Genomic DNA, 22,565 nt, shown 5'->3' with positions numbered 1-22,565 from the left:
ACCACTATTTATAAATTGACAAATTCTTTTCAACAATTCTCGCAAACTTAATATAAAATCAACATAAAATTATCTCTTAAATTGTCACCCATTTTATAATGTTATTTTAAAGTTTGAAACTTTTTAATTTAGTGTATTTAACTTTTTTTTTTTTTTTTTTTTTTAATGTTCTCCATTTGTTAGGATTTTTCGTTAAATCCCAACAAAATTTCCTAAATACCCCCCTATTTTTTTAGAAAAAATATTTAAATTATTTTGCAAAAAGTAAGGTAAGGGTATTTTTGCAAATTCTATTAAAATAAGGCCAACGTCTTAATATTTGTAATTTTTTTTTTCTAAAATAAATTGGGGTATTTTAGGAAAAGTTAAAGAAAAATTTAACAGTAGGGTGAGATTGCAAACAATTGAAAGGTGAATACGCTAAATTAAGAGAAATTGAAATTTATGGGAGACATTGTAAAAGTGATAACAATTCGGATGGGTTAAGTAAAGTTTTCCCAAATTAGTAAATTAATGGTTTGATTTATTTAATTAAATTGATCAGGTTAGAGTTAACTTATATAACCTTATGCTCATGCATAAACACGACCCGAACTCGACACATGATATTTAAGCTGATAATTTTTGACACGATTTGAGAATCCAACATGAAGTTAACAGGCTAAGATTGAGAGGTTTGACCCGTTTAATTAATGGTTCGAGTTAAAGTTGACATATGTAGTCTTATACTCATGTTTTGGCACAATTCGAACCTGATACATGAATACGAATTGTTACCCTTACCACTATCGTTGATAAAAACTTGTTAGAAACCACAAAAGCTTGGGTTCCTTCCCTATAAATGATTCAAACATTGTACTCATCCCTTAAAAAACAGAGGCGACTACGGTTATGGATTATAGACTTATTAGCTTTTATGTAATGTAATCTACAAAATTGTGTATAAAATACTGCCAATAGGCTCAAATTATGCGCGCTAAATTCAATTATGCATACTAAATTCTAGGTCAGATGTTAGCTTTGGCCTCACTATATCATACTGGCAATCAATGAATTTGATTGTTTTCTTTTTTTCTCAGGAACGGGTAGTGCTTATATTTTTATTATTTAATTTTTCAAAGTTAATTATTTTTTATTTTATATAAATAGATGATTACTGGTTTTTAATCTCAAAATATGAAACTTTTTAACAATAAAAGCTTTTTACTTCTTTAAATTTATATATTATTCTCACATTTTTTTAAGAAAATATTTAGAAAATATTATGATATCTCTAATATAAAAAAAAAAAAAAACTATATATTAATAACTTTCTGATGAAAAATGACATCAATCATAAATTATATTATGATATGTAATATAAAAACCTTGAATGTAATTATTATAACACTAGACTGCAATATTCGGAGACATATATATAATATAAAATTCTTGTAAAAGGTATCTCAAAACATAGATTAGTATAATTTCTTGAGAAGTAGACAAAAAAAAAAAAAAAAAGGACAGATATTGTTGAATCCATTTTGCTACACATTTATTGTGTAACACAAAATCAGAATTTTCAAATTATATTAATTTTGCAAGGTTAATCCCAATAGTAATATTATAGCTTAAGATATTATTAATTTTTTAAAAAATATTAAGTTTCTCCACACAATTATCTTATATATGATGATGATTAACCATTAATTTTTATTATGAAACTCTTATAAATTAGTGAAAAGTCATTTTCTACCATATGAAAATGTAAGTTATGGATAAAGTAAAGAGTAAAATATACAATATAACTTGTAGAATTTATAATGTTTTATAGTTGACAACTTTTTTTTTTCACCAAAAAATACGAGGTATTAGGGGTTAACCTAATTCGTATTACGAAAATAATTGGGTTTGGGAGAAAGTATAGCCCAATAATACCTGGGCCTTTTAAGTAGTCCAGCCCTTATAAGTGGGTGCAGGCTATTTTCATGTAAATCGGTCCACGGAAACTTATGAACCATATTAGCCCAATCAATTTTCTTAATAAATTTGTGTAATTGTTTTACCAAAATATTATCCTGCAAAAATATACAATTTTGTATTTCATGAATTTTTTTATTTTTTAATTTCAATATTTATTAGGTTAAAACAGATTGTAAAGCTGCATATAATTGTTCGTTCCAAGTTCCACTCTAAGTAGGTTTGAATTACTCGTGTTAAAGGGACCTTGCGGCTCATTTAACTAAAATGGAAGCATAAAATGGAATATTAATTATGTCAGACGATATTTAAATGGTGGAACTCATCGTAAAGTGAAGGAAGCCTTAACTTTTAGGAATATGATCCTCTCAAGTTTATATTGAACTAGAGAATATCCAGTTAATACTTATGATTTTTTTAGTTATGAGGACATAAATGGAACATCTGTCAAATTAATAATAAAATATTATATATATTTTAAAAATAATTAAAAAATAAAATTTTAAAAAACTAAGGGGTTGCTCCCAAGGGCCAAACAATTTTTTTATTTTATTTTTTCGTTTGGCCCTTGGGGTGGCGGGACCACCTCAATTAGGCATGGGGTGGCTTCGGTCACCCTAGACGGCCGATCTGGGGTGGCTCTATGGCTCTTGGGGGTGGCGGGACTACCTCCATTGGGCATGGGGGTGGCTTCGGTCACCCCAGACGGCCGATCTGGGGTGGCTCCATGGCCCTTGGGGGTGGTCCAGCCACCCCTTAGTTTTTTTATAATTTTATTTTATAATTATTTTTAAAATATATATAATATTTTATTATTATTTTTATTAATTAGACAAATGTTTTATTTATGCCCTTAGAGAGAGATTCTGATCATTAAGTAGATATTTTTCAATCTAATATGGACTGGAGAAATCTTATTCCTAACTTTTAGTGTGAATACAATGTCTTATTAAAGAAGTTTTCTATTGTATTTTTGATATCATCTAGGTAGAAGGTTGTGGTTAAGTTGATTTACTAATAAAAGATTCACTCGATTTCTTTAAAAAAAAAAAGGAAAAAAAGAAAAAAAGAAAAAAATGGAAGCAAATATCGGTTGATGATGGAAGTAAATATCGGTTTCCTAGATAGCCTGGATTACATTCGAATTATTTATTAATGTTTTGAAAACAAAATGTAAAAATGAGAAAGTGAATAGTTTTACAAACCAAGCTTATAGTTATTTTACCTTATCATCCATTTTAACTCATTCGTAATGGTACTTTTCACACTTAATGATTTTCTATGTCAATTATTTAAAATACGTAACATGAGCCAGTATAAAATGAAAGTGATAAATGGATCAAAGAGAATCATTACTTATGCCCCGTTAGAGTTTATAATTTTAAAAAGTGTGATTTAAAAACGTAATTTAATGTTTGGCAAAATCGCAGTTTAACTTTTACAAAATTACAATAACAGTTTAGCCTTTAAATGATGTGTTTTCAAAAAATTTTTTTTTTTTTTGGTAGTATTTTCAAATCACAATTTCAGACGATTTATTTTCTAAAATTTGGTTTAAAATAACATATTTTTTCTTCTACGAGGAATCTGTTTGGAATTGCGTTTGAAAAATAGAGCTTTTAAGTTAAAAAGAGTTTTTGGGCAAAAACTTAATTTCAAAAGTATTTTTTAATTATTTTTAAGCTTTTTGGACTCTTAAAAGTGTTTTTAATTTTTTTTTTATTAAATGAATATATATATATATTTTTTAAATAGACTTTTTGAATATAAAAAATAATTTTAAACTTGTCAAACGCAATCTTAATCGGCCCCAAATCCCAATGCACTCTAAAATCTCTTTTCGAATTTTTTTATTCTATTATTATTTTTTTTCTTTCTGTTCATAGCTTTCTACAAAAAATCTCTATCTAATGATTTGTTTTTCTGTACTGGATAAGTGTTTAGGCAACTGATAGAGCTCAAATCGTCATTCCCCAGTCCAGCTCTCATCATTTCTCAGGAAAAGGAGTTCATTTTTTTCAGCAAACCAGCTTTTTTACGATTCGACCCACGAAATCATTTCAACCCGAAAGTATCATCATCTCGAGCCATCTCAATCCTCTTGAGTCTTGACCTCTCAATGCTGCAAAATCCCATACTTCTGCTCTCTCATGGCGACCCTCTTTCACTTCCCGACCTTCCTCTCACTCTCTTCTCGTAAGCTCTTGTTGGCTTCACAACAAGAACAGTACAAGCTAATCTGGGTGACCCAGGAACACCCACCTCAGAAACGTTTTACAGTATGTGCTTGTTCAAATAAAAAACCCAGGTTTGAGTTCCTATGCTCTGTGTTTCTTTATTTCTGTAATCCTCATAATACATCTTTTTATGGGTTTCTATTTTCTTGGTTATTCATATTCATTTATGGATGGTTTAGGGGTAGTAGAAAGGTAAAGAGCAGTGCAGAGCTGTGCAATGACATACGGGAATTTGTTACTGCGTTTGGGCTTCCAGAGGATCACGTACCATCGTTGAAGGAGCTTTTGCAGCATGGAAGGTTCTTGAATTCTTACTATCAATTTTTTGCTTCTAAGTTGGTTGGGAGGGTTAGAACATAAATTAAATAATTAAATGTATAATTTTTTATGGGCTTAAGCTTTTGGGATAAGTAGTGATTTAATAGAGAGGTAAATTTAGGAGTTGGGTTCTAACAAAATTTAGGAGTTGGGCTCATATGAAATGTCAATTTAATCATTTAATTAACATTCTAACAAATAGTAATAGATTGATGTATTATTGTTACCTTCTTTATTTTCCATGTTTTATGTCATGGAAACAAATCTTCACTAGCGGACATTAACTGAGAATTGTGATTTTTTCTTAGTAGCCCAGGTGTAGCTAGTTTGAAATGCCAAGATGAATTTGTACTGCTGGTACTGAGTGGAACAAATTTATGGAAATGATTATGCAATCGACTCTTTAAATCTATACAAATTAAAAATGCAAATGTGTGCCATGAAATAATCTTTCCACAAGAAGAAGGTTATATTTGTATGTTTGTATTTCTATTTTGAGTTGAAAAGTGCTAATTCCTCTAAAATAGATGCTACCTTTTCCTTTTGGGATTTCAAAATATATGAGTCGGACCTGACCTGTCATTCTAAGTAAAACCAGTTGGTGTTAAGGGAGACGAACTCAAGTTTTATATAGACCTCTCCATAGTGCCCTGTGGGCCTGTTTTTAGAGCGGTCGCAGGGTGCAGCATTGTGCCCCAACAATCTTTCCCTCACGATGAGGCTCCTATGACTTGATTCCATGACTTTCTGCCTTTGATACCATTTGTTGGACCGTGAGCTGTCATTCTACCTAAAACCAATTGGTGTTAAGGGAGACAAAATCAAGTCTTTTATAGATCTCGACAATGCACCCGGTGGGCCTATTTTTAGAGCGGCATTGTGTCCCAAAAATATGAAACTCTCCAAAAGTCAAAATTCATACGTTTTCACTTTCTTTTATTAGCCTTGCCTTTTTTGAAAAGAAAATAAGATTCTTATAATAAAGGACAGTTGCAAAATATCACTATATTTTCATATTTTTGTTAAATTTTCGAACCACATCATTTTTTTGAGACAGAGAGTGATATTTGTGTTAATCTTTTATAGGAAAGACCTTGCAAACATTGTTAGACGGAGAGGATATAAACTGATTAGAGAGCTTCTTGCCAACTCAATAAAATCTGATATCGATGGGCTTGATCAGAAAAAAAGTTTTGATGCAAACCAAGATGCAGTCGGTGATCATGAAGACATTTTAACAGGTCAATATCTGTTTCTTTTAATCATGCTTGAATTCTCATTGTAATGTTCCTCTGCCTGTTATTGATATAGCCTTATATATTTTAAAAGGTCAGGACAATAAGGTGAACAATGTGGTTGAAGACATCTCCTCATCTACTGAAGTCTCCACGTTGGGGAACTATTCTGGTAGTTCATGTTGTGATTCAGATCTCAACTCTGTTGAATTTAGATGCGTATCTGTAGAATCTTCAGCCAATTCATTCTTAGAGGAAAATGCATCATGTAAAATGAAGGGTCACAATGAGAAGGTAAACACTGTGGCTGAAGATGTTTCCTTGTCAACTGAAGTTACCACCATGGAAAGCAGTTCTAGCATCAATCCATGTCTCAACACTGATGACCACAGCTGCATGCCTGTAGAAGTTCTGATCAATTCATCTCTGGCAGAAAAGGCTTCATCTAAGTTACAAGTTCCGGATGAGAAGGTGAACAATATTGTTGAAGATATGCCCTTTTCAATTGAAGGAACGGAAAATTATTCTTGGAGTTCAATTCCTGATTTGAGTCTCAATAACCTTAAAAGCATGCCTACAGAATGTTCAGCCATTGTATCCTTCGAAGAAAGGCCCCCATACAGTTTGAGAGATCAGCATGAGAAGATTAAGAATATTGATCAAGCTCTCAACTCTGATGATGATAGTTGCATGCCTACAGTATTATCAGCCAACTCATCATTCGAGGAAAAGGTGGCAAAGTTTATTCAAAATGGATGTTTGGATATGATCGATGGTAAGATAAACCATTTTTTAATGTTTACTTCATCAGTCAATATTTAGAGCGTCTTTACATGTATGTTGCCCTGTGTATGAGATTCCTTGGATAAATATGCTAAAAATGTTACTGATGTTTTGTGCTCCGCAGTGGCTGTATTATAGATGTCGTCTCATCTGCCTTATACTTTCATGTCTTTCCAATATCTTTTTAGTATGTTTCTCTCCATTTCCTTATTTGAATTATTGAGGATTATGTATTGGGTGAGGTAATTTTGATCCTATTTTCTGTGAGTCAAAGATGATATGATGTAAATGGATTTGATGGTATGAGTAAGGTGAATGTTTGGAAGTTAATGAGTTTGAGGAGTACCCAAATTATTAAGTTGTTCCAACTTAATACTTGTTACTTCACATGATCCAGGAAATTAGACTGGTGGTATTCTTTGTGAACCATGTTTTGATGGTCTAGACACAGAGTTCTGGGCACTATGCTCCACAATTATGTGATTTGATTACCATTACTGCAGTATTGCAGTTGCCAAGCTTTGGGTCTTAGATCCCATGGTTTTGCATTATAGTAGAAAAGACCCGTCATTCTGTTGGTTCTGCAAATTGTACTTATTTGAATGAAGCATACATGATGAATGGACAGGCAGCACCTTCTCATTATCTTTATCATGACTTGGCAGTAAAACTTGAGTTTTACAGGAACAGCTGAAGGCAGTACTGCGGTGCATTTTTATCTTTCATATTGTACTTTCATAGTTGATGAAGTTCAGATAAAGGGCCTGTTTGTTGTTTTAGGAAGAAAAAAAATTATAATAAGGTTTAATCAAAATGAAAGGATAGGGAACAAAAACAAATTTCTTCATTTCCTTTCGATACCTATAAAATAATTTCCTTGTACCACCGATCAAAAAAATTTCCTCCTACCATGAGACTTCATGTTAGAGACAAGACAAGTGAACATAGAAAAGACGACCAAGAATGCTCCACCCTAAAGTTATGATATGTATTCTAAAATGTTGAACATCATCTTGGTTATCTTAATAATGTTGCCTTTTTTTTTTTCTTGTAAATTGCTTATGCATATCTTTCAGTCATAGTATTTGTCAATATTCCATTTGTATGTGTCTTTGCAGAAAGGTTTCTACTTTAAGATTGAATTTGTTAACTTTTATTTATCTGGTTCTTTTGAATATTGAAGTTGAGTATGTGGAGCTGCTTGATGCTCAGATAATGCCTCTGGCCTATTAAATGAAAGTGTTGATGAAGAAAGCAATGAATTTATCCAACCACAGAATATGGTACTGCCCCGTATTGAAGAGCACTCTGAAAATGTGCTTAATGGGGGTAACTCTGCTACAACATTAAATGACAGTACACTGACATCTAAGCAAGTTGCTCCTGCTGCAATAGTCAGACACCCTCTTAGGTTAGTAAGTTAAAGCAGCTTTTATTTATTTCTCTTTTGAAATTCTTGTAACTATTTCAACTAGTTTCGTAAATTCATGAACAGTTAGGCATGCGATTTCCAATTTCTAATTAGTTGCTCCATTATTTGAGCCATAATGGATTTATTCATGGATTATGTTAATCCATGCATTTATTCTTGAATGTGGAACTCAAAGTTATATCCCCCAAGCTTGTTTTATGTAATAAAATGCCATATCCTTTGTGAGAATTGGATAGATGGGTTTTTATTCAAACTCCCTCTTCCCCCTGAAAAGGAAAAAGAAGCTTGGGAGACTTGGCCATTTGATTGTATTCCAAACAGTTCTGTTTCTGTCTTTTGATTGCTTTATTTATATGGCAACTAAGCCTCAAATCGGATGTTTCAGTTAAAAATTGGATGTTATGTTATATTAAACTTCAGTAAATTTTCTTGTCACTTTGTGTTTCTTTTTGGCGGGCTATGGGTTCTGATGTTTACTTTAACAGTATTTCTTTTGGTGTTTAAACTATTTATAGGGATGGTCTTTTGTCATCTGAACGACTAATGACTACTCAGTTGGACAAGGATTTGGACACAGAGGAGGTCATATTGTATATTATTTAGAGGAAATCATTCCATTGGCTGCATGTTTGAAATTATTCCTTGACTTTGGTGTTTTCTTTGATACAGAGTAGCAAAAGGGAGGAGCAAGCTGAGATTAATCATCTCAAGTTCATGCTGGTAGTCATATTTTCTACTTTTGTTACCCATATGGAGTTCTGTTATATGGACTTATGAAAATAACTGATAGATTATTTATTTTACTTTTTGTTATGATAAGCTTCAGAAGGAGTTGGAATTTTCACGGTTGAAAGAACAGATTGAGAAGGAAAAGGTATACGAGCAATTCGAGATCCTCGTGTTATAGTGAGATCTTGCCAAGGGGTTGCATTTCTGTCTTTCTCAATATTCACCACATAAAAATCGCCAGATTGGACTAGTAGAGTGCCAGGCATTATGGAATATTTTCTCAACCCTTTGTTCATGCAACTTAAATTTTGTGATTTATTATAAGAACTGGAGTTCGACCTTGCTAATAACAACTCTAAGAAAAGATGTTGCACGCCTAACGCACACATAAGCTCAAGGGGTCATTCAACCCTGCAAGATCTAATTAAAAAGGCTCTGCTGGAAAACCGAAGTGAAAAAACTACTGCTGCAAAAAATTTCAAAAAGAATGATTGAACTCTCCGGTGTCAACGCATAATCTCTATGGATTGCATGGAATTATTGGAATATATAAACTGAAAAAATACATACATATATATATATATATATATATATATATATATATATATTTTTTTTTTTTTATATTATTACTACATGACATTAATATATTTTCAAGTAAAATTCTTTTAGTTTATATTCACAATTCTAAGAGACATGAAATCTTAATTCTTACTAGTGCACTTATTGGCAGCAACAACCCATTTTTATTATACATTTAACTTCTGCCTTCAGCTTGCATTGTCTGATTTGCAAACCAAGGCTGAAACTGAAATCAGGAAGGCCCAAAAGCTTATCTCAGAAAGAGATGAAGAATTACATGCTGCTGAAGAAAGCCTTTCAGGGTTAGAAGAGGTACTGCATATGCCTTTGGCTTGGACCATTTTCATGTATTTGTGTAATACATAGTCACAGTCTGTTGACAGGTAGTCAAATTCAATGTTTATGCTTACTTGCCGGAATGGAAGGATACTTTGTCGTACGATACTCTTGCAATTTCTTTAGCAAACATGATTAGAACCCACCAATTGTTCAAATTTCTGGAATCCGCAATTAATGCATCCAACAAATCTTGACGGAAAAATTGAAAGGAAGTCCGGTGGAAAGAATAACTTTATGTGGCATGACTCATTCAAGGATCCAATGCTTCCTTAAAACTTGGACAGTTGTTGGCATGGTGATATGCATCAATCACAGTCGATCAGTATATCTTCTTAGTGGAAAATGACCGTAGTTGTTCAAAACATAGATATTATATAGGCATAGTAGAAGCAAGAAACTAAGTAGTGATATTATGTTACCTTTTCATACCAGAACTGTTCTGTCCAATTATTGTTGGTATTACCATTTTACTGACACTGTGTCAGCAACATAAGTCTGTTTGGACTTTGGCTGAGACTATCAGTTATGCCTTCTGACTGGGATTGATTCCTTGATCTTTTTAGGTTCAAATTCAGTACTTTGGGGATGGTGAAATCGTGGAGGTGTTAGGTAGCTTCGACGGTTGGCATCATCGCATTAATATGGATCCCCAGCCATCATCAACTATCATAGACCCCATGGAATCAAGGTCTTGGCAAATTCTCTCTTTACAATCAAGCATCACTGTTAAGATGTTTTATTTTCTTCTTTTTCCGTAATGAGTTTTGCCTATCTGGGTTTCAGATGTTCAACTTGTTTTATCAAAGTAGGTAAAACTTGGTTTACAAAATTATTAGGGAAAAAAAAAAAGGAAAGGGAGAAGAACAACTGTTTTCCTGTATTTTCTTCACTCTTTGAAACTGTGTGGTATGTTGTCAGTTTACTTCCATTTCTGTTGGAGCCCCCTCATTCTCTTACAGCCTAAAGTCTGGCTGGTCATGAGCTCTTTTGTTATTCTGATAGAGCTCTGGCCATTGGAGAGTTTGTCTCTTGAGGCAAGAATATTGTGCCAAGTCACTTTGTTATTTGCATTATACATATGGACAATCAGGTGGTAGAAAAGTGATCTTAAGTGCCTGTTTAAAACAGAGGAATCATATTCTGTGGTATCTGCCTACTTGACTGATGCCCAACCAGCCAACCTTGAAAAAAAAAAAAACTGATGCTTTTAGGTGTAATATTTTTTTTGATAAGTAGCACGGTAGATGAATCAATATTTTGCTTTTAGGTGTAAAATTAACAACACTGAAATGGAAAAATAGCATTTGAATCAATAAACATGTCTTTTTGAGGATCACATTCCATTGCTCTTCGAATTAGCACGGTAGATGCCTCGCTTCTGGCTCAATATTGTTTGGAAAAATTACAGTTTACCCCCCCAAAGTTGACAGCGTTTTTCAATTCGAACTTCAAAGTTTCAATCTTTGCAATCTACCCCCACAATGTTTCAATTTTTTTCAATTCGACCAATATCATTCCAAAATTCCCATATTGCCCCTGATTTTTTTTTTTATTTTTTTATTTTTTATGAAAATGAAAACAAATTTGGGGGTGCAAAAATGACCAGATAACCAAAGTAGCCACCCCGAATTTTTTAAATTTTTTTTTATAAAAAATAAAAAAATAAAAATTAGGGGCAATATGAGAAGTTTTGGATAAAATTAGTTAAATTGCAAAAATTTGGAACTTTGGGGGGTAGATTGCAAAAATTGAAAATTTGGTGTTCGAATTGAAAAATGCTATCAACTTTGAGGGGGTAAACTATAATTTTCCCATATTGTTTAATTGGGTTTGAATCTGTTTCCCAATTAGCACACTAGATGCATCAGTGAGAGAATTTGAGCAAACTTATGAGGCTGACAGCCAAGATTCTATTAGGTGTGTTAATAATAATCTGATTCAATGTGGAATCTATTGCAAGATAATAACTGAGAGTTGGGTTTCTGATACAATGATTTTGACATCTAGTACATATTAAATGTTTGCTGTGTGATTCCCTCAAGCGCTGAAGAAATCTTCACTGTTACATATTCTGTCTGCTGTTCTAGTCAAATGACCTTTCTCTTAAACTCTTTGTGCAGTATCATGATGTGTGTTCATGCATCTTTTCTCAACAGCTATATATTATATTTGTGGTTCAAAGTTTAATAAATTAAATGATGATCTTACTGTCATAACATGTTCTTCCAGGAAATCCAGAATTTGGTCAACAATGTTGTTGCTTTATCCTGGGATATATGAGGTGCGAACATCTACCGCCCAACTGCTGTTGCAATTGCTTATATGCATATGCGAACAGAATTAATTGTTCTGTTAATGGATTCAAAACTTATTCCCTAGGATTGACATTCTGTTTATTGCAGATAAAATTCATTGTAGATGGCCGCTGGAGGATTGATCCTCAAAGGGAGTCAGTTACCAGGGGTACCATAAGTAACAATATTCTCCGAGTTGAAAAATGAAACAGTTTTGTCTGGGAGGACTTTCTTGCTATCTATCTACCCATGTGGTAAATTTTCTTACTTATCACCAATAAGGGTATTGGTTCAAAATCTTAGAACACGGAACACGGATGTCGGGCGTATCATACTCCATGTGAATGTAATCCTTCATCACTGTCTCACACCTTTGCTATCCGAAGCATCATTACTGTATGCTTATCAACTTGTAAATTCATATATGTCCTATCACTAGACGGTCACAAGTAGGGTTGGGTTTTCATGAATTTGTAGATATTTTACTTCTCGTTTTCAACTAATTTTTCTCTCAAAAATAGCTATGAAATATTTTGGTTTAATATCTTCCAATTGTGGCAAGGTTGGCATTGGCTGAGTTTCAATATGAAGTGTGTATATGGTATCTTCTACATGGTTTTGAGCAGAGTCATCATATTCCAATTTTAGATTTCATTTGATCCAAAATGCTAATTAAATTTTTGGGTAGTTGCTGATCTTGCTGGTTGTTTGTCTTGATTTTTGTAAAATTAAAGAATCTGTAGATGGTTAATAGTAGTCATACCACAAAAACCCACATTTGAGCATACTAATTACGTTGTGGTACTGATTAGTGTGTACAGAAAGTAATTATGATTTGGATCAGAAATGATCAAGCTTGCCGCGCAGGTAAGAAGAAATGGAATGAGGCTTGCAAGGGTCTTTATAGCAGCAGGCTGCTGTGCAAAATTGATTGGTAATATACTAGTTGCAGGAAGGAAAGCATTTTACTAAATGGTAATGGTTACCGGCGGGGTTTACAATTTTTAACACGATTCGCGAATTCGACACAAATCTAACACGAAATTAGCTAATTAAAGTTGACGGATGTAACTTGTTTAATTAAATAAGTCGGGTTATGGTTGGCCTATATAGTCTTATATCCATGTATATTGACATGACATGAATTCGACACCTGAACACGAATTATCACCTTTAGTTACTGGCTTCAAAAAAAGAAGTATGAAAGGTAGTAGGGTAGGAAGAGGTATGTGTGAATTTGACGCAAATTCAACACGAAATTAGTAGATTATGATTGAAGGATCTGACTTGTTTAATCAAATGAATTGGGTTATAGTTATGCCATTTCGCTCATTAGAACACCCTTTTATAACAAGAGCTTTGGTGAATCATTGATCAAGGAGTGAGTAGCTACTGCTAAAGTCAAAGAAAAGTAAATGAAAGTAGAATTTGTTCGAATCCTCCAATCTCCTAAACAGTTGTTGGGAATAGGCGAGAAGATAAAAAGTGTTCGTCAAATCTTCTATTCCTCAATTGAGGTCAAATCTCTTATTTACCTGTTTGGTTAATTGGAAAATTAAGACTCTTTTACAAAAAGAAAGAATTGCGAACATATATAATTTTATATCTATGTATCGACGTGATAATGCGGCATGGCGGAAAACATGAATTGCCATTAATAAAAATTGAAAAAAAGAATAATAAAAAAAAATAATGAAAGATTGTAGGCTAGGGACTCAGACCACGTGGAAAGTGTAGTACTATGAATTGTGCCTGTAGGCGTGTCTCTTTCCTCGCCTTTCCTACTTCCTCGTTTGTCTATCTTCATATTCTTCTACCAGACACCAAATCTTATAAACAAACCACACTCTTGTCTTCCTGCTTCCTATCCTTTTGTGTCTGCAAATGGCGATGCTCAATGTCTCTGCTGCTCTTCTTCCTATCAGCATTCATCCTCCTCCTCTGCTTCCTTTCTCACCAACTTTGTCCAAACTTTACACTGGCCCATGGGCTCCTGCAAGAAGAACACTCCTTATCAGTCCTACTTCTGCAATGAAGAAGGAGACTGGCATAGCCATTGATATGACTAACAAAGAAGATGAAGAAGAAGGAGAAGAAGAAGAAGAAGAAATGGAGGAGCCCAGTGAGACCCTATTGTACTCCTTCACTCCTTTGCCTTTGCTCTTTGTGGCTGCTCTTCCTGGAGGTACATAATTCTGATATTTGAACGCTTTCTGAACTTGTAAAATGAAGAAATATTCTTTTAAGAAATTTGAATATGATACTGAATTGCAGCTGGAGCTGTGAGATCTGTGTTCGCACCTTTTGTTGAGCTTATTAAGTCATGGAATCTCCCCGACTGGCTTGTACATTGGGGTCATCCCGGGAACATGGTATATATGTATATATAATTCCTTTTATATGGTTAGGCCCGTTAGGGCATATACTAGGGCATGGGTTTGAATCTCTGTAATAAAAAATCTCTATATATGCCTGTTTAGTATTAGCCGTCTTGGATTTCTATTGATTTCCTAATGGAGTTGGGCCAGACTATGACTCAGTTGGACTTGAGGGAGTACATGCGGTTTTCACCGTTTAGGTCCCTCCTGTGCGGCTCCCAGCGGGTAGGTGCTACTATGGTCACGCCCAAGTAGGATAGCCACAATTGGTTTCCCCGGCCTACCATTTTTAGAAAAAAAAAAAAAAAAAATTCCTTGTATATGTTTTCCTCCACCATAGCTTTACATAAATCTACCACATAATTATTGCAAATATATATATATTGATCCTTTAATCTTGTAGGCGGTTGTGCTCTTAGCAATGGGTGGCTATGGAACATATCTAGGATTCCGTATACGTTTTTCTGATGATGGGGTAAGAAATACATTACATTAATATGTGTTAATTGAGGCTAAAAATATATTGATGAATTTATTAATATTGTTAGTTTTATGATTATATTGGTTTGATCAATTGTTCAGGAAGAGAAGGCTATGGCCAAAGACTTGCACCCCAAGCTTCTAGGTGGGATGTTTTTCTTCTTTGCTCTTGGAGCAACTGGTGGAATTATGGCTCTCCTCACTTCAGACAAACCCATCTTTGAGAGGTACTTCTTTAACAATTATGTTTCTTTTTTCTTTTTCTACTCATGGTCAACTAAAAATTACAAGAATCAACTCAAATGGTCGTATATTCAGGGTTTACCCAATTGCAGAAGCGGAACTAGAATTCAATTTTAAAAGAGTTGGACATCATTAAAAAGATTTTCATAGGCCAAAAAAGAAAAAAAAACTTTTTTTCAAAAACAAATGTAAAGATTACAAAAGGGTTTTTAGCATTTTTTTTTTTTTTTTTCAAAAAAGGTGAGGCTCAGGGACCATGGCCCCAATCAGGTGCCCAACTGGGTTACAAAGGGACTCCGCCTTGAAGATGTTTTCCATGTCATATATTAAAAAAAAACCACTAAATATGAGGGCATCATTCTGAGTTTGAATAAGTAATCTTTATGTTATTTAGGGAGAATTAACTTAATTAATATATTTGTTTGCAGTCCTCATGCTATAACAGGCATCATTGGCCTTTCTCTCTTGACCATACAAACCATATTACCTGCACTTTTTGAGGTGACTATAATTTGTGAAAACTCTCTTATTATTGATTCTTTAATTTGTTTGTTTATTTTCCTCTGCTTTTTATTCTCTAATTAATTTATCTTTTTCACTTTAATCACGCAGAATAATCCTGGGTTAAGAAACCTTCATGGTATCTTGGGTAGCGGGATAATGTCACTCTTTCTTGTGCACGCTGCCCTAGGGCTTCAACTTGGCCTTAGTTACTAATTCATTTTATATATATATATATATATATATATATATATAGTTAATGTATAATTTTTTTAACCGTTCAGATTTAATTTACTCGCTCTATTTTGTAAAAATTTTGGAATTATATTTAAGTTCTACTTTATATTTAATCTTCTCTGAACTCTTCTTAAAAACCTACCTCAACTCAAACCCAAAATCCTTCTTTCTCTTGGAAAATGTTTTTGCTAGTTATAGTTAATGTAGTGACACAAGAGTAAATTAATATATATATATTAGGACACCACTTCTAGCCTAAAAGCTTAAGCTAATGGGCTTGCGTCTATTTATGTATATTAAGTACTATTGTTCTTTATATTTCTTCAATGTGGGACACAACCCTCATAAGTGTATGCACAATAGTGACATTTGGCAAGACTCTAAACATAGTGACTGGATTTAAAAGTGGTGACGTTTGTGCAGTGAAAATGACATTACAAGGTAACTCTTAGGGCCAAAAGGCGACGCGCACTGTTCTACTATTTTATAAAAAATAAAAAATAAAAAAATATTTACCAACAAAATATTTATACTACCAAAAAAAGAAAAAAATAATAAAACAAAAAAAAATTAAATTAAATTATTTAAAAAAATAAAACAAATTCAAATTATTCTATTATATTTTTTTGATTTTTGATTTTTGATTTTTTTATTTTAAAAAAGAAGTTAGAAGCCACCCCTGGGGGCTGGAAGGCCACCCCCACCTCAAGGGTGGCCCGCGAGCCACCCTAGAGACAGTCGGCGGGTGGCTCCCGCGAGTCACCCCCATATTTTAGTGACGTTTTTCAAAACGTCAATATCCCAAACGTCACTAATTGCACACCCCCCCCCCCCCCCCCCCCCCCCTTTTTTTTGGGTAGTGTATGATCAAGAGTTCGAACTAGGCTATTTGTGTTAGCCTGTTTGAACGGCATACCATTTTGTTTGACTCAGAACTTGCTGTCATATGAACGTGAAAATCACATGAAAACCTATATTTATTATATATATATATATAACAAACACCAACACTATTAAACATTAAAACATAACAATAATCAAATTCTCTACAAAACTTCACGTCATAACCCCAAAACAACAACCACCGTACCATCTAAAACTCTAACAAACATCAACAAACCAACCCATAAACTCAGAATACCAAAATCATAGAGAATATAATGTTTTACCTCTTGCAGCACCCGTTTGGTCTCCTCCTTGAGCTCCTCTCTCTCCCTCTAAGCTTTCTCTTTGTTCTCCCTTTCTCTATTTCTTGTCACCCCTCTCTCTGGCCTCTCTCTCCACTTTGGACTAAGAAATTAAGGGAAATAAGCTTTCCTTCATTTTTTCCTGGCAGATTGAATCTCGGCCGACCATATTCACCTATCGCTCCAAGTGGAGATGCCATTCTCGTTCAAATGCATTTTTCCAATTTTAAATCTCAGTAGTTCGTTCTCACATGCCCGCACATAGCTCTGCCACATGAAGATTCCTTCTCGTTCGAATGAGCTCCAATCTCGCTCAAATGACACTGAACATATCTTAATTTATAAGTACTTTTTGTCCAAATTTGTTATTCTATTGGTAAAAAAAGAAGAAGAAAACTACGTGTAACGCCCTACCTCAATGACACACAATATTGTCTGCTTTTGGTACAAAATTATGCTTTTTACCAAATCAGATTTCTCAGGAGGTCACCCACCCTGGTACTATTCGCATAAAAGCATGCTTAGCTGCGGAGTTCTGATGGGTTCATGACCATCATGGCTTTAAAACGTGTTGTTGTCATAAAGGATGTAAGTATACATATAAGTACATCTCAATCTCCATATCTAGTTGATGTAGAATGTCAGAATCACCCTCTCTTGGGATCCAGCGTTCTCGCTGGCGACTCCCATGAACTTGTGTACGCTCTCCCATCTCAGGCTGGGCTATGGCTTTGATACCATATGTAATGCTTCACCCTAAATGATATAATATCTCATACAATTTAGGGTGGGGTGTTACATATGGTACCAGAGCCATAGTTTAGCCTGAGATGGGGGGAAACGCGCATAGGCCCATGATGGTTGTCAGCGAGGATGTTAGGTCCCAAGAAGGGGTGATTGTGACGTTCCACTTTGCCTAGGTGTTTAGGTACTATGAGCCCCCATGCTTCATCTATTACACCATAATTTTTCTACATTTTCATTATATTATAAGTAATATTAGAAACCTCATTTTTATCTCACAATTATTTCGCAATTCTGACATGGTAGTCTTTAACCAACCCAATTCTGACATGGTATAGTCTTTAATCAACCCATGGATAAGCTAGCTTTAAGGAAATTAAAGGTTGGTTGAGACTGTCATGTCAGCATTATAGAATAGTTGTTAGATAAAAATATAATATATAACTATACTCTTATATTATTTATTTTATTTTCTTTTTGCATTTTTCTTATGCAAGTGCTACACCGTATATACGGGCCATGTAAGCTCGTCCTTGCAACTTTGCTTTAACATATATGAGTCATTTATCATAAGTGCTAACTCATTACCGTATGGTTGTTGAAATAGCCTGTATGAAGAAAATGAATTATGGGTTGGAGCTCGACTTTGAGCCGCATTCTTAGGTAGACTATGGGCCCAACAAAAAACGATATGTACAGTAAATCTAATAAAATATAAAGATTGTTGATGGAGATCTTGTAACCTCTGTTTTTTAATGAAACTTTGGCCACATATTGTAGTTCGGTTGGAGCTAGCCTTTGAAAACAGCCTTCAACAGAAGGCAACCGCATGGAGAAGGGAGACAGGTTTTCAACCGTTGAATATTAAAAGAATAGATCTGAGATTGGCCAGGATTGCTCACAGCCATCAATTCAATTTGTAGGTGGGTGTGGGATCCACAAACCAACCACGAAAATAGAAATGATAGCTAATTGAAACCAACTGTAAAGCCACAACCCCAAAAGGAATTAAGCCAGCGAGATAGAGTAGGCAAGAAACTGATCAAAACCCACAGCATACTTACTAACAACACACCACAAGCAAACCCAATAAAAAATTAAAAAAAAAAAAAAAAAAAAAGGAAAAATTATACTTAGTCTTTTGAAGTGAACAATCCAAATCAACCTTCAATCATAGAAAATAAAAAAAATAAAAAATAGAGGAGTTGAGTGATTACTCAGCTCAGCCAACCTCTCAGCAAAAAAAACAAAAGGTGTTGAGGAGGTAAGTTTTAGGGATGACCGAACCACCTCTTTAGTTCTGAACGGGTGGTTTGATTATCCTGGATGGTCAAACCACTCTCTCAGCACAAAAAATTAAAGGTGTTGAGGATGTAAGCTTTAGGGATGACCAAACCACCTCTTTAGCTCTGATCGGGTGATTTGATTATCCTGGATGGTCAAACCACCTCTCTCCGCCTTGAACCACTTTTAAATGTCTTGTCATTTAAAAAAAAAAAAAACTATATTCCAATGGGCTTCATTGACAGGAGGTAAATGTAATTTGGCAGAAAAAACAGAAAAGAGAGAGAGAGAGAACAGAGCCAGTCAGATGAAACCACCTCCTCTCCACTCTATAAAACCCCACCCCTTCTTACGCTCTCTCTTGTGTCCTCTCCTCTCCTCTCCTCTTTCACTTCCTCAGCCTCTGCCTCCGATTTATTGTAAACATACATACAACTCCAGGTCTGTCTATCAATCTATCTATGCATTTTCTCTGCAACTTTTCCCGTTTTCTGTTTCTTTTCAATCACAAAAAAAAAAAAAAAAGCTTCAACATTGTTCTATATATGTCTCTGCAATTGTTAATGTTGTCACATTACGTTCATTCGGTCATGCAGTTAGTTATTTCGAGTTCCTCGTTTGTTTAGTTCCGTTGCGCTCTGTTTTCATGTGTTTTTGTCTACTTTAGGTAAGGAGATCGGGTACTTTGTTTGTTCACCAATGGGTTGCCTTGTCTGTTTATGTTCCTTTCTGTCTTTGTGTATGGTGTTTGATGTGGTTGTTTTGTTGTTTGCTTTGGTATTCGGCTGGATCTATGTGGGATGTTTCTGTTTGTACTGATGTTCTGCATTTATGATTTGGTTTTTACATTTGTACTCACTCCCTAGCATCAACCTTTTCAAAACCATACTTGGGTCTCATCCTCCAATGTGATGTTATTAAGTGTGATCTGCATTTCTTTCTCATAAATTGTTTTATGAGAATTTATGAGAAAGAAAGAGAGTGAAATTAAATCTGGGCATTGAAAAAATTACAGAACTTATGTTGTGGGATCTAGATTGGTACTAATGATATGATGAGGTTGCAAGAAAGGGTAATTATTTTACATCTGACATTTCGTTCTCTTTTGCTGATGTCTTTATCTGATATGCCATAGCAATCTACCTTGTTGCTTGCATCTTTTTGTGGTCATTGCTTTTAGCTGTTTAGTGATTAGCCATATCTAAAACATTAGCCACTAGATCTACAAATTAAGGATCAGTTATGTTTTTATATATATTGTGTTAATTAGTTTGAGATGCTCTGGACAATTGGCTAATTGAATTGGGTACTCATAAAAAATTGGATTTGTGTTTGTAACAAACTTTCCCAAAATTATAGAATAGATACCTATATCCCCAGTACAAGCTCTTCCTTTACCATTTAATGAAGAAGATGATGATGATGATGATGATCTGTCTATTAATGCCAATGATGGATAAATTTATTGGCTCCTCTATATATATTTGAGAAAATTTTATGCAAAGTGCCTTTTCTTTTTCTTTCTTCTTTTTTATTATTTTTTTCTGAACACTTCAAATTTCTGAGCAACAAAATTGCTATGAATCTCTATCCATGTTTGCCATGTAATGATAGGCAATACATTGTTGATTGCAACTTAAACCTTGAGATTTCAATCCTTTGTTGTTAAGTAGAGGATCACTAACACATCTTATCCTTTTCCCCGGTCCAGAGATGGATACATTTCTCTTCACCTCTGAATCTGTCAATGAGGGCCACCCTGACAAGCTCTGCGACCAAGTCTCAGATGCCATCCTTGATGCTTGCCTAGAACAAGACACAGAGAGCAAAGTTGCATGCGAGACCTGCACAAAGACTAACATGGTGATGGTCTTTGGTGAGATCACAACCAAGGCTAAAGTAAACTATGAGAAAATAGTTCGAGACACTTGCAGAGGCATTGGGTTTGTGTCACCAGATGTTGGTCTTGATGCCGACAACTGCAAGGTCCTTGTTAATATTGAGCAACAGAGCCCCGACATTGCTCAAGGAGTTCATGGTCACCTCACCAAGAAGCCTGAGGAAATTGGAGCTGGTGACCAAGGCCACATGTTTGGCTATGCTACAGATGAAACGCCTGAGCTCATGCCACTAACTCATGTGCTTGCTACCAAGCTTGGTGCCAGGCTAACTGATGTCAGGAAGAACAAAACATGCCCATGGCTCCGGCCGGATGGAAAGACTCAAGTGACTGTTGAGTATAAGAATGAGGATGGAGCAATGGTACCTCTCCGGGTGCACACCATCCTTATCTCAACTCAACATGATGAGACTGTGACAAATGAGCAGATTGCCAAGGATTTGAAAGAGCATGTGATTAAACCTGTTGTCCCCTCTCAGTATCTTGATGACAACACCATTTTCCACCTCAACCCTTCAGGTCGGTTTGTCATCGGTGGACCTCATGGAGATGCAGGACTTACCGGCCGGAAGATAATTATCGATACATACGGTGGGTGGGGTGCTCATGGTGGAGGTGCCTTCTCCGGAAAGGACCCGACCAAGGTGGACCGGAGTGGTGCATATATTGTTAGGCAGGCAGCAAAGAGTGTGGTGGCTTCAAGGCTTGCTCGCCGCTGTATTGTGCAGGTTTCTTATGCAATTGGTGTGCCGGAACCGCTGTCGGTGTTTGTGGACACATACAAAACAGGGACGATTCCAGACAAGGACATATTGGCTCTGATTAAGGAGAATTTCGACTTTAGGCCAGGAATGATTGCCATCAATCTAGATCTTAAGAGAGGAGGCAACTTCAGGTACCAGAAGACTGCTGCTTATGGTCATTTTGGCCGTGATGATCCAGATTTCACATGGGAGACTGTAAAGCCTCTCAAGCCCAAGGCTTGAGTTTTGCAAATGGTTATTATCTTAGCCCATCATTACTACTTGAAGATAAAATAAAGAACATTCATTGTATGTGTGAAGAGATGCGTGCTTCAGGTTGAGCTTTAGCAAATCTAGGAACCTTTACCATTTGGTGCTGTCATTTGTATTTTTTCAGTTTTTCCCTTTATCCATTCTTCATGTATTGTTTCTGCAACCAACCTGATGTCATTTATTCGAATTGATCTATTTTCAATTTATTATATTGTTTCTTCTAAGAAAGCCATGGTGAACAAATTGATCATCTGAGTAGCTAAACTGCAAATAAGATGATAATCTATCAATTTGTCGATTTAACCTTGACATATATAATTTGCAATTCATACTGAGCACTCCCAGCAGGCAGCAGCTTTCTTAAACTTTCTTTGCTTCATTTAGATAAAACTTCCCAAAACCCTTCTCCAACAGTTTTCTTACACATTCCCTAAATTACAATCCTACAGTTTTCTTACACATTCCCTAAATTACAATCCTACAGTTTTCTTACACATTCCCAAAACCTTTCCCTTATTCACAAAATCTCTCTCTCCCTTGCCTATCTATTTTTTTAGTCTTCTCTTTGCTTTCTCCTTTCTCTTCCACTCCAAGTTTGCACCAGAGCCCCACACCCAAATCACCAAATCGCAGGCTTCAACAGCCCGCGGTGCACGTACCCGCCGTCAAACATCTGCATGCCCAAATGGT

At 34.9% G+C, this 22,565-nt stretch overlaps 3 protein-coding genes across 6 annotated transcripts; all 3 read left to right on the top strand.

The window, feature by feature from the left end:
- Positions 1-3,885: 3,885 nt before the first annotated feature.
- On the top strand, positions 3,886-12,862 carry LOC132191493 (5'-AMP-activated protein kinase-like protein). Of its 4 annotated transcripts, none has more exons than XM_059606531.2 (13): positions 3,886-4,267; positions 4,376-4,495; positions 5,601-5,755; positions 5,844-6,524; positions 7,745-7,943; positions 8,480-8,546; positions 8,634-8,684; positions 8,785-8,838; positions 9,465-9,584; positions 10,175-10,299; positions 11,841-11,892; positions 12,014-12,159; positions 12,773-12,862. In XM_059606531.2, exons 1-12 carry the CDS (start codon positions 4,110-4,112, stop codon positions 12,110-12,112), a joined length of 1,881 nt encoding a protein of 626 aa, XP_059462514.2. In that variant the 5' UTR covers positions 3,886-4,109; the 3' UTR covers positions 12,113-12,159; positions 12,773-12,862. The 4 variants fall into 4 exon arrangements, with proteins under 4 accessions (XP_059462514.2, XP_059462513.2, XP_059462515.2 ...); XM_059606530.2 differs by having other exon boundaries at positions 12,750-12,841; XM_059606532.2 differs by lacking the exon at positions 12,773-12,862 and having other exon boundaries at positions 8,791-8,838; positions 12,014-12,489.
- Positions 12,863-13,614: 752 nt separating this feature from the next.
- LOC132191494 (translation initiation factor) lies at positions 13,615-15,828 on the top strand. The gene is made up of 6 exons (XM_059606533.2): positions 13,615-14,090; positions 14,180-14,277; positions 14,687-14,758; positions 14,866-14,990; positions 15,435-15,507; positions 15,619-15,828. Exons 1-6 carry the CDS (start codon positions 13,790-13,792, stop codon positions 15,721-15,723), a joined length of 774 nt encoding a protein of 257 aa, XP_059462516.2. The 5' UTR covers positions 13,615-13,789; the 3' UTR covers positions 15,724-15,828.
- Positions 15,829-19,253: 3,425 nt separating this feature from the next.
- MAT3 (methionine adenosyltransferase 3) lies at positions 19,254-22,084 on the top strand. The gene is made up of 2 exons (XM_059606964.2): positions 19,254-19,400; positions 20,671-22,084. The coding sequence occupies exon 2, from the start codon at positions 20,673-20,675 to the stop codon at positions 21,843-21,845; it is 1,173 nt and encodes a 390-aa protein (XP_059462947.2). The 5' UTR covers positions 19,254-19,400; positions 20,671-20,672; the 3' UTR covers positions 21,846-22,084.
- Positions 22,085-22,565: the final 481 nt, after the last annotated feature.

The sequence above is a fragment of the Corylus avellana genome, chromosome 10 (assembly GCF_965113065.1).
Source record: "Corylus avellana chromosome 10, dhCorAvel1.hap1.2, whole genome shotgun sequence".
Taxonomy (NCBI): Eukaryota; Viridiplantae; Streptophyta; class Magnoliopsida; order Fagales; family Betulaceae; genus Corylus; species Corylus avellana.
This window is presented reverse-complemented; position numbering and strand designations above follow the sequence as displayed.

What these genes read in the sequence shown, in the direction of transcription:
- LOC132191493 (XM_059606531.2), top strand. Translation starts at nt 4,110, where the DNA reads ATGGCGACCCTCTTTCACTTCCCGACCTTCCTCTCACTCTCTTCTCGT. An exon ending in GAGCTTTTGCAGCATGGAAG is followed by an intron (nt 4,496 to 5,600) that starts GTTCTTGAATTC and finishes AATCTTTTATAG; the next exon opens with GAAAGACCTTGCAAACATTG. An exon ending in AGGATTTGGACACAGAGGAG is followed by an intron (nt 8,547 to 8,633) that starts GTCATATTGTAT and finishes TCTTTGATACAG; the next exon opens with AGTAGCAAAAGGGAGGAGCA.
- LOC132191494 (XM_059606533.2), top strand. Translation starts at nt 13,790, where the DNA reads ATGGCGATGCTCAATGTCTCTGCTGCTCTTCTTCCTATCAGCATTCAT. An exon ending in TGTGGCTGCTCTTCCTGGAG is followed by an intron (nt 14,091 to 14,179) that starts GTACATAATTCT and finishes ACTGAATTGCAG; the next exon opens with CTGGAGCTGTGAGATCTGTG. An exon ending in TACGTTTTTCTGATGATGGG is followed by an intron (nt 14,759 to 14,865) that starts GTAAGAAATACA and finishes TCAATTGTTCAG; the next exon opens with GAAGAGAAGGCTATGGCCAA.
- MAT3 (XM_059606964.2), top strand. Translation starts at nt 20,673, where the DNA reads ATGGATACATTTCTCTTCACCTCTGAATCTGTCAATGAGGGCCACCCT.